General features: G+C 35.6%; 2 protein-coding genes across 3 annotated transcripts in view; one reads left to right on the forward strand and one right to left on the reverse strand.

Annotated features, from left to right (window-relative positions):
• LOC107691198 (CD48 antigen-like) overlaps positions 1–1,847 on the forward strand; it is a 34,249-nt gene extending 32,402 nt beyond the window's left edge. Inside the window, exon 6 of the mRNA XM_016489695.1 lies at positions 1,765–1,847. Coding sequence (XP_016345181.1) covers positions 1,765–1,847 — 83 coding nt within the window. The remainder of the gene's footprint in view (positions 1–1,764) is intronic.
• A 301-nt stretch (positions 1,848–2,148) lies between these two features.
• Positions 2,149–6,200, reverse strand: LOC107691180 (CD276 antigen homolog). Of its 2 annotated transcripts, none has more exons than XM_016489678.1 (5): positions 6,065–6,200; positions 4,599–4,645; positions 4,183–4,515; positions 3,996–4,051; positions 2,149–3,857 (listed from the first exon to the last, which is right to left on the reverse strand). In XM_016489678.1, the coding sequence occupies exons 1-5, from the start codon at positions 6,103–6,105 to the stop codon at positions 3,834–3,836; spliced, it is 501 nt and encodes a 166-aa protein (XP_016345164.1). In that variant the 5' UTR covers positions 6,106–6,200; the 3' UTR covers positions 2,149–3,833. The 2 variants fall into 2 exon arrangements, with proteins under 2 accessions (XP_016345164.1, XP_016345163.1); XM_016489677.1 differs by having other exon boundaries at positions 3,948–4,051.
• Between the last annotated feature and the right edge of the window lie 5,391 nt (positions 6,201–11,591).

Below are 11,591 nucleotides of genomic sequence, written 5' to 3' on the forward strand. Positions count from 1 at the left end.
GTCTGCATTAATCAACACATTCTTAGGAAATAGTGGGTTCACAGCGAATTATCAGAACTACTTCAGTAAGACAGAATATCGTGCTTTACCTGGAAACCTAAAGCTGCACTAGGTATACATCACATATTAGCACAAAAACTTGATATTTTGAGCACTCAGTTGAAAATGTACACATAACGTATCAATTGTACTTACAGGGTGTGGTTCGGAGAGTTTGTTAGTCTAAATAAAGAAGATTAGAAGCCAACGGATATAAAAGCCAAGATTAGAGAAGCAGTCCTTGCTAAAATGACATGCACACAACAAAAGGTTCGAATTGTATTTCTGTGGTATCCTTGAACACAGCGTCTTCTCAACATGATGTAAACACACTAACTAGCGGAAGTGTTTGTGGGCAGGTCAGACTCGCCGGCAGGCGGGGATTATGCAAATGTGTTACCCAGTGACGTACACCGGTAACAGGCAAAATATTCAAAAATATGACGACTCGTTAAGGCGATTCAGAATCGACTCTCTCTTTTGAGAGACGATATCTTTATTTATCATGCACTTTTTTGATTAACAACTTTGCAGATTGTTTTCATTTAAGGATAGCTACATTATAAACTGCAAAAGAGATATTTTTCAAAAACCCATATGACCTGCTCTTTAACACTAGCATAAACAAACGGTCAGTGAAGACGAAGAAGAGGACGACGTGTTCTCTCGGTGCCCTTTTATACTGTGATCACGCAGGGTAATGATGTCATAGGCGTTCGCAGGCCAATGTTATTGTCGTTTTTATATGTATGCTTCAGACACCGGTCACGCTGAAGGCGTTCCCTATAGCGACCTCTAGAGGACACAGTTCGAAGTTCCCTTGAAAGGGAACTGGTTCTATTTATTGTAAAAAATAAATAAAAAAATCTAACATTTATGTATCGGTATTCACATAGTTTTCTTAAGTGTGTATTACTAACCATTAGAGATTTTATATAAACAAATCCATAAAGCCATAAATATTTTATGGAGAAACAGCTAATACTATTGTGCCTGTATATTATAAGATTATTATACAATTTTTAAACATCTGCCTTTTCTACTGCAGAGTTGAGTAGTGAATTAGCAAAGAAACTAAATAATTGTTATAGTTTGGTTTAGATATGCATATTGTTCTAACTATTAAGGCAATATCATAACATCCACCAAATGCATCATATTATTAATGCATACATTTATACAGTGCTTAAAAAAACCCAATACAATCCACATACACACAGATGTCATTTCGTATCTGTATTTATTTATTTTCCTTTTTAATTTCAAGTTTCTTATAGTTGCAACTGAACAAGAGTATTTTGGTTTCAAGTAACATAATGTACACAACTTTGTCACTCTTTATCAAAGAGGCACACAGAACAGAAGTGTTAGCACTCCATAGTGATTGTGACCGAAGTATAGAGATTGTCTTCCTCAAGTATGTTTAAACATTTGTTCTGTGAGTAGTGCATGAACATTTCCATATAGCTAACATGAGAGCTCACTCTACAGGTGTGCCTGAAAAGTTCACGCCCATTCTGCTAAAACCAGGAAATATAAAATTGCATATCAATTTTATAAAATGAATAACACCATGAAAACACCAGTAAAACTAGTGATTGGAGACCACTTCTCTGTCACATACACATTCAATATTTTTTTTTTTTTTAAAAACAAGATAAATGAGTAGAGATTGATGAGATAATACTGAGAAAATACTCAACAATGCGTGTGTTGATTCCTGAGCATTGCAGATGGAAATCAAGATTCAGCCTGAGACTCATGATCACAACAGCAATGCACCCGTCATGTTTGTTGTTTCTCCATAGAAGATTTCTACTGTAAAAACTGGTTAACTGTAAGTTACTGTATACGTAAGTGGAAAAATTATAAATGGCTTAATATCAAATTATATATAATTTTTCTGTAGAACGTGTGTAACGTAACATATCCAAAATACCAGTCAAAAGATACAGGGAGCCTCACAACATCATCCTGTGACAAATGGAGATATTGCCTTATCTCTAACTTATTTGTGAAGACAGTACAGCATAGCTATGAATTTCTACATGAATATTAAGAAAATATAGAAAGAAAAGTAATATAAAAGTAGCTAAACATAGAGTAAATATATAAAGTAACATAAAGATATACGACTATAATAAATGGTCTGGCGGGATAGTTCAGCTATTGAACGAGCCCAAAAGGGCCCACGTCACACCTCTCTTTATCTCTCTCCACTGGCTAACAGTTGCGGCTCGCATCAAGTTCAAGACATTGCTGCTTGCATACAGATCAGCCACGGGCTCTGCACCCTCCTACGTCCACTCGCTCTTACGAGCTCACATCCCCTCCTGAAATCTAAGGCCGGTAAGTGAGCAATGCCTCATGGTACCATCACAGAGAGGCACAAAATCCCTTTCCAGAACATTTACATTCACTGTTCCTTGCTGGTGGAATGATCTTCCCAACCCCTATCCGGAATGCCGAATCTCTGACAATATTTAAGTGACAGCAGAAAACTAATCTCTTCCATGAGCTCTTAACTGCATCCTACTAAAAAAATTCCTCAGTGCTTTCACTTTTCCTTAATCTTGTACTATTCTAAACTATGTCTGAAACTTTGTATTATGAGTACTTGTGTTTATTTGCCATTTTATGATGAATTGCTTGTGTATTCCAGATAAAAGTGTCTGCTAAATGAATAAATGTACATGCACCTTGCGGTGTTTTCTGTTTTAGTGTGATGCAATGTTCATCTATAAACAAGTTCTGGCATTGGTTTCAGGACAGGCATTTATGATGAACTCTGAACCATCATGTGGTTTTCTGTTTTAACACCTGTATTATAATGGTGGTTATCCATACAGTACATTGCTATATTATTAACATTACATACACAGGTTTTTTTGTACAGTATTTAGAACCATTTCTCAACAATTAGGTCACTTTTTACACTTTTTACTGTAGTGAGCGCTACAGCAGTCTATGTGGCTTAAACTGTGCATTATATATCATTGTTTGGCACAAAATGCATTCAGTGACTACATCATTGAAATTGCATGAATTCCTTTCTTGCTCAGACATAAAAACTTGCAGGCCAACTTGCACGTTGGCATACTCCTTTCAAAACATAAGCTCAAAAGCTCACATAATACAAAACTGAACAAGTTATAAAAGAAAATACTGTAAACAATGCTACCAGTCGTGAGTGTATTTAGGTCATTGTTTTATGCGGTGACAATCTTTGCTAGTGTTATGGAAGAATGATTTGATTTGACACATGAAGTATGAAGTGTTTTGATAGTTTTAGTGCATTCTGAATGTAAAAATAGCTGCTGTGCCAAGATGAAATTGTTGATTAGGAGAACTGTGTGGACATTTTTGAAAAAGTGACATAAGTATTGAGAAAAAAGAGTCTTAGTGATTGTAATGAAACATACACGTTGTACTTTGATACCGCACATCACATGAGGCCTAGGACTGTTCACATTAAAACCTTTTGTATACTGAAATTATAATTTTGTAATTGTAAAATTGTAAAATAGTCCTCTCAATACTGTAACAAAAGCACCAGAACTCATCATTGATGTCTACCTCCACCACAATAGGTCATCTATAGAGAGAGCTTTTACATTTTCAGTGCATGCTGGTATTTGCATGACTGCACAAAAGGTTTAGATGGGCTGCATAGATTAATGAGGGTCTGGACAACAACAAAGTTATATCTAGATGATATACAGACATTCCTAGGAACCTGTGCAGATGACGTTGAGTCGCAGGAACTGGGAAGTGAGTGATGACAAAAAAACTCTTTAGAAAGACGCTGTGGCAGAGTTCTGTAAAACAATGTTAAAAAATGTAATTAGAGGCTGTCACTTTATTACAATATGAAGTACATTTTAATTATGATTGGTGAATGAACTTACAACCAATGAAAATATAATGCCAATACACAGAACAGAAATGATCATTACAATCATCTCCGGTCTTGGTTTTGTGCCTTCACTGGGGAGTCGTCTTTCTGGTCTCTCTGGAAGACAAAAGAATTATAAAAGATGGAGGAAAAACACACACAAAATGCGTGCATCATTTCATAATGTCTATGCAAAAGAATACAGGCTGAAATATAAATATTTTTGTCAATTATTTGGTTTTACGCACCTTTAGTCAAAAGCTTAATAGTATGGTCTTCTGATTCCTCCATGATGATGTAGCATGTGTATTCTTCTGCATCAGTGTGTTGAAGGTTGTAGAGTTTGATGGAGAAGTTTCCTCTCATATACTCCTCAGGAAAGCTTTCAGTTCTGTTCTTGTACTGTGGATCCTGTCCTTCCACAGAGACTTTACCTTTAATAATCTCATACACATTCAAGTCATACTTGTTTCTCCAGCGCACCTGATTTATGTCTTGAATTGTAAGTGGAGGTTTTTTAGAAGAACAAGGTAAAACAGCAGAGCCTCCAATAAAAGCAACAACAGTCTCCTTCAGAGACACTGAAAACAGAGAGAAGTTATGAGCAAAAAAAATAAAAAAGTGTGACATTGCTTAAAAAATAATTGTTCATTTTAGTGCTCACCTTCATTTGCTAATAGAAACACATGCAGCAGATTAAAAAAACACCACCTGAGTAAACAGAAACAAATGATTAATTTCTCTCAGACTGAGCTACATCATCAGAAACACATACTGGAGTAAATGCATAATATCTCAGCCTATGAAATTAACGCTTTAGAGACAGTGTTCTACTAGGCCGTTATGAGATTAAAAATGATTGTCATCATATTTAAATTCTCTATTCTTAAAAAAAAAAAATCCTATCTTTCTCTACTGTGTCTCTAGTGTCACAGAAAGAACATAAATCCATGCAATACTAAATTACCTTCAGTGGCTAAATCATTGTCTTTAGAACTGCTTTATGTATCTGTTTGATGTTTGTTTTCAAATGTATGTGCTGTTTTGAATTAAAATGCTTCAAATGAAACGAGGAATGAAATGCCTCAAATGTTTGGTTATGCAGTGTGTGAGAACTATGAGATCTGATGTTAGCTGAAGCTTCAGTAGGTCAACACATGCATACACAGATGGTATTTAATATGGTGACACGATCCTCAAATGTTGTGAATTTTCATCATGCAATGTACAAGAACTTTGAGACTTGATGTTAATTGACATTTCAGGTTTGTGTCAGCATATTTGATTTAGTCTGTGTGTATGCATGCATTGACCAATGTTTTGGTTTGACTCGAGAGTGAAACTTTAATCTGTTAAATTTATATATAAACTATATATATATATATATATATATATATATATATATATATTGTATTACGGAAAGGTCCCTTACAACAGGATCATCATATTTGGGGTCCCTCAGCATCAAATTATTTGAAAACATTTGATGTACAGTAAACAAAGGCTTTTTTGTTTAGTTTTTTTTCAAAATATCGTAAATATAAAAAAATAATAATATCAGTCCACAAATCTGACTTGTGATGTAGCCCTAGCCTGGAATCATAAATCACACCATGTTTGTTTATTTAGGCCAGAGGAGAACTGGAAACAAAATGAGCCTGGTTTCTCTCAAGGCTTTTTCTAGAAGTTTTCTTCTCAACTCTGTTCAATACAATGTACAATGTGGCCATCTAGTGTTCATAACAATGTATAGCACGTACCAAACTGCCATTGGTTTCACTTTCACTTTCGAGACACTTTTCAGAATTCAGTAATATTCAATTTGACTACTTTTAAACAATCTGCATTGTATAAAGCGCTAGCTATAGCTATAGCTAAAGATGACTTGACTTGTTTTTAATTACTTCTACAGTCATTATGTTTAGTCAATCAAAAATGTATGTGAAATTATTTCCAGTATTGTACAAAAGCACTGTATTCTAATTGTATTCTAAATGTACCTCATAAAAAGTTTGGCTACGCCGGATATTTATTTTCCTTTTGCCAGGATATAAATGCTCATCCTCTGAAAATATATGTAAAATTGTAAAGTGTACATGAGTTAGCCAATATTAAAACAAAAAAAGTTACCTCATGAGATTTCCAGATGAGATTCTTTTGTACACTGCCATGCTGACAACAACAAATTACTTTTTATAACAGCAGCTGTACATTCCCAGACAAATCTTCAAACTCTCAAATAGTCCATCTGCTAGCAATCCTCTTCAGTTCTGTAAAAGTAAATGCATGCACATCATGAAATCATTTTATTCATTGCTCACTCTTACCAAACAATGAAACTATTTACAAACACAAAGTGACATTCATTTACAAAAGCTGACAATTCCCAGCGAGACTACGCTCTCATCGCCTCAGACATGGATGTAGATGAAAACTCTGCACTTCCCCTGCACTTTTTCATTGAACAAGTGTGTTCAATAAAGGAAGAAATAAATCAAATCAATGTAACACCATGGTTTCACAACTATTCAGCCCTAAAAAAGGTTGCGTAATCCCTATACAGGTGCATTTCAATAAATTAGAATGTCGTGGAAAAGTTCATTTCAGTAATTCAACTCAAATTGTGAAACTCGTGTATTAAATAAATTAGAATAGCATTTTCGAACAGAATTTCTTCTATTAGGTTTTGCCTTTAGGTATTCAGACATGATGACTTTTCTGACTATTTTATTTTCACCGATATGTTATAAAAACTTTTCAAATTAGAGTAGATTATTAAAGAAAATGTTATAAGCAGTTTGAAAAGGAAGTACAAATGTTTCTCAAACATAAACGACACAACTAAATTATACTAAATGTTTACTGCATGTTATTGTTCTACTGATATAAGGTCACCATGACATGCTTGTCAGTTCAGTTTGCTATATGTAGTTTGAGTGACTTCATTTTTTACCAGAACCATTGACTGCAGAATAGAATAGAATAGAATAGAATAGAATAGAATAGAATGGAATAGAACAGAATAGAATAGAATAGAATAGAATAGAATAGAATAGAATAGAATAGAATAGAATAGAATAGAATAGAATAGAATAGAATAGAATAGAATCCCCCTCCCGGACGGCGCGTCCCGCGCCGTAATAGTACCATCGGGGAGTGGGGGAGGGCGCCCTGGAGGCTGGTGCAGGACTGGAAGAGGGCGGAGACAAGGAGAGCCTCCAGGTGGATCAGGAAGCCATGGCGGAGCAGGGGACTCAGGGAGCCATGGCGGAGCAGGGAGCTAAGGGAGCCATGGTGGATCAGGGGAGCCCTCACTGGGCTAAACACGGGAACTGAAGCCCTCCGTGGGCTATACTCGGGAACTGGAGCCCTCCCTGGGCTTAACTGGGGATCAGGAGCCCTTCCTGGGCTGAACTGGGAATCAGGAGCCCGTCCTGGGCTAAACGAGGAATCAGGAACCCTCCCTGGGCTTAACTGGGGATCAGGAGCGCTTCCTGGGCTAAACGAGGAATCAGGAGCCCTCCCTGGGCTAAACTGGGGATCTGGAGCCCTTCCTGGGCTAAACGGGGGATCTGGGAAGCGCTTACGAGGTGCTGGCACTGGCAGCGTTGCGAGGATCTCCCCCTCGAGGGAGCTGGTGAGGGCGAGCGGCACGAATGCCCTCGCGTAGGTGATCGGGTCGGGGCTCGCCTGAGCCACGGCGATGAACATCGCTCGTTCCTCCATAATCTCGGGGGAAAAACAAACGGAAAACAAAAACACTTTGAAAAACCGGAAAATAAACACGGGGCGAAGAGGCGCCGCTCACTTTTAGTTTGGGTCTGCTGTTCTGTCACGGTCACTCGGGGAGGAGGGAACTATACGCAGGAGAATACTTCAACATGGAATTTAATGGAATCAGTAACGGGGAAAACACAGGAACTCATAGAAGACATTTAACAGCAGACAGAAAATACTGGGAAACACAGGGTTTAAATGCTCAGAAACTAATGGGACACACCTGGGAACAATACGAACTAAACGGGGAACACCTGGACTCAAATAATAACCAATAAGGACAGGACACAGGAAGAACCAAATAAGGGCAAACAGGAACATACATGTGACATACGCATTATGTATACTGCTTTACTATTTATTGTATCCCAAACTACCTGTTGAAGCATTTGCGTTAAGCAAATAGGAATTCAATTTACTTTTCACTTTTTATGTAATTTAGAGTGTAAAACAGGCACAACTGTATTTCAGAGTTATTTTATGCCAATATTTCTTACCTCCCATTATTCTTGTCCTTTAATGAAGCTCTGTTGCATTAATGAAATTGTCCTTTCTTTTTAAACGAGCATTGCTCTGAATACGAAACAAACACTGCACCAAAAAGTCTTGAGAAGCATGAAAGATTTTCTTTCTCGTTATCTTAAAAACATTTTGATTTCAAAGACTATTGCTAAAATTCTTAAAATTAGTTTTGTAGACAAAAAAAAAAAACAGAATTTCTGTAAAGAAACAAAAACTAAATGCATACACGTTCCACGCTTTAGTACACGCTTTAGTAATGTTTATAACATGCACCTGATGTTGAAGTTGATTGAATGAATCACGATGAATCCAGAGTGAACTGAAATCTAGACAAAGAAGAAGCTTAAATATGGTGTCACCTGTTTTACTCACCACATTACCATACTTCCTTAAGTGTTTATATGACTTTAATAAGTAGATTTGTTCAAACATTTGGCTGTTATAAATGATATATTATTATTTGCAAATAAAGCCAGAATCAAAACATATCGAATAATAAATTACCATATTACTTGCAGATGTCTTCTAGTGAAGAGAAGCTGGATTGTAATTGTTTTAGTTTGGCAACAAGCAATATCAGTGTAAGCACATGCAGAAAATAAGTCATTTTTCCTGATTTTTCCATTTCAGGGACTGTAGTTACAGAATCATCCGTAAGTTCTTGATCTGCACAGATAATATCTGGAGAGAACTGCTTTCAATCTCCAATCAATAATGAATTTGAAAATCTCAATAATTAAGGTTTAGTTGCTTCTGGAAGAGTATAATGCTGAAGTTTAATTTCTTATAAACGTTACTTTCATCACATTTCTTGTATAAGAATTTCACAACAAAAAACGTATTACTAAGGTATTACTTTAGAACAATGCAGTGAATTTATACAAAATGATACATAACAACACTTATTTGTTATAATAATTCTAGAACTTCCTCATTAAAAAACACTTTTTTGTCATATAAGTTCTGAACTTCCTCACTAATGTTCTGCTTTCAGTTGTGGGTATAGTTCTCAAAAATATCAGTTTTCATGTATTTTTGGTTTGTATTACACTGTTCCCCTTGTTCTCACTTCTCGCGTGTTTGATAGGCCTGTCTGATATTTTTGACACAGCCATATTACAGTGAACAAAGATACATTATGTTCTGCCATTTTAACCTGAATCATTTTCTCAACCAATTCATTCAGAAGAATTTATTCATTTACCAAATAAGCCTATTTATGAGTGAGTTCTTCAATCATACACTACAGAGATTCATTCAAATACAATTATTCTTTCAGAGAAGAAACACTAATTTGTAATTTTTGGAGACCACATCTTATAGCATAGTTCACACAACAACTATAACGATAATGATACAGAGGAACGATATCATTGTGATCACTTTTTTTTCCCAGCTAATGAACGATAAAAACTGACAGCCAATCAGAATCCATTCGAACTTAAAGAGTTCACGCATTTAAAATGGCAGAATACATTACAGCAAAGCTAATCATCGAGGTCCAGAAAAACCTACCACTATCTGACAAGTCAAACCCTCCTTTTCAAGGATACTTTAAACAAATGGGTATATGGAAAACAATTGGCCATACCCTCAGAATGAATGGTGAGAAGCATTAACAGAGATCAGATAATTACAGGTGCATCTCAATAAATTAGAATGTCGTGGAAAAGTTCATTTATTTCAGTAATTCAACTCAAATCCATTTTGAAGGCTCAGGAAACCTTTGCAGGTGTTTTGAGTTGATTAGCTGATTGGCATGTCACCATATTCTAATTTGTTGAGATAGTGAATTGGTGGGTTTTTGTTAAATGTGAGCCAAAATCATCACAATTAAAAGAACCAAAGACTTAAACTACTTCAGTCTGTGTGCATTGAATTTATTTAATACACGAGTTTCACAATTTGAGTTGAATTACTGAAATAAATTAACTTTTCCACGACATTCTAATTTATTGAGATGCACCTGTATACCAGGCTAGCAAACAGTGTAACAAAATGACCTCAGGTATCAAGCACTAGTTTCGACAACATTGTCTTGCCTCCTTTGAAGTTGCAGTGAAAAAGGCTATGTGTTGTTTTTATTCCACTACAGTGACTGTGTTAGCTAAACTCACTGTTAAATCAGATAGATTACGCAAGCTAGATTGGATGCGCTAGAAACATAGCATACTGAGGTTGTTAAATGCAACAAGAACAGCAAAAACATGACAATACAAAACAATTGCACATGGTTTTTTATTTATTTATTTATTTTCAATTAAAATGTATTTATTATATAATATCCATGGCAGCCCGTTTCCGCCACTGTATAAAAAAAAAAGAGATAATTGTGAGTTTTATCTCACAATTCTGATTTTTTTTCTCTCACCATTGTAAGATATAAACTTGCAATTGCATAGAGTCAGAATTGTGAGTTAAATAATTAGCTATATAATTAGCTATAAGGAGTTATATAATTAGAAATTCTGACTTTTTCTGACAAATGAGAGTGTATCTCGCAATTCTGACTTTATAACATGCAATTGCGAATTTATATCTCACAGTTCTGAGAAAAAAAATGTCAGAATTGCGAGTTTATATTATGAAATTTTGAGAAAAATGTCAGAATTGCGAGTTTATATTATGAAATTTTGAGAAAAAAGTCAGAATTGTAAGATAAGTCGCAATTACCTTTTTTATTTTTTATTCAGTGGCGAAAATGGACTTCCATAAATATCAGTCAATATTAATTAAACTCTGCGGACCCGGATACGGGTCCAAAATGACGTTAAAAATGTTTATGCTTCATTTACATAGCCTTCCTTATATGGTATCAGCCCATATATGGGTTCATTTGAAAGCTTGGAGTGTCTTCTTTACAAAGAATACCATTCCTTTTGGTTTTTATATTCATAAAGCAGTAAAATTAAGCTTAGAAATGTATTCGTCCCACACACGAATTTCCGCCTAACCATTGCGAATAATTTTTACGAAGAATGTGTATTTTATATATTTTTCACAAAAAAGTCAAGTCATATATCACAAGAAAGCTCTCATTCTCAGGAATTTGATGATGTAGATTATTTCATTGTGTGACAATCACAGATCGAATTATCTTCGATAGAACCGCGATGTAAAATTTGGTCACCTCTGAGCGAATTTACATTTATACTCGTAGCACTGCTTCAGTCAGCCGCAAACAGCCACAAATATCTATATACTCTATATTATCTTTTAGATTAGGATCTCTTCTTTCAAACAAGACCATTTCCACGTTTCTGCGTGCTTCCATCGGTGAGATATATAGCGTTTTGTCCAGGTACAGAAAAAGACGCTCGTCTGAAGCAGGCGCTCTTCATACCCGAAACGCGCACAA

This window comes from Sinocyclocheilus anshuiensis, unplaced genomic scaffold (assembly GCF_001515605.1).
Source record: "Sinocyclocheilus anshuiensis isolate Anshui unplaced genomic scaffold, SAMN03320099.WGS_v1.1 scaffold338, whole genome shotgun sequence".
Taxonomy (NCBI): Eukaryota; Metazoa; Chordata; class Actinopteri; order Cypriniformes; family Cyprinidae; genus Sinocyclocheilus; species Sinocyclocheilus anshuiensis.

Excerpts from the sequence above, each read along its gene's own strand:
- LOC107691180 (XM_016489677.1), bottom strand. The coding sequence starts at position 6,105 with ATGGCAGTGTACAAAAGAATCTCATCTGGAAATCTCATGAG. Across the intron at positions 4,052-4,182 it reads TATTAAGCTTTTGACTAAAG|AGAGACCAGAAAGACGACTC; the intron begins GTGCGTAAAACC and ends TTTGTCTTCCAG. Across the intron at positions 3,858-3,947 it reads GCATTATATTTTCATTGGTT|AACTCTGCCACAGCGTCTTT; the intron begins GTAAGTTCATTC and ends ATTGTTTTACAG.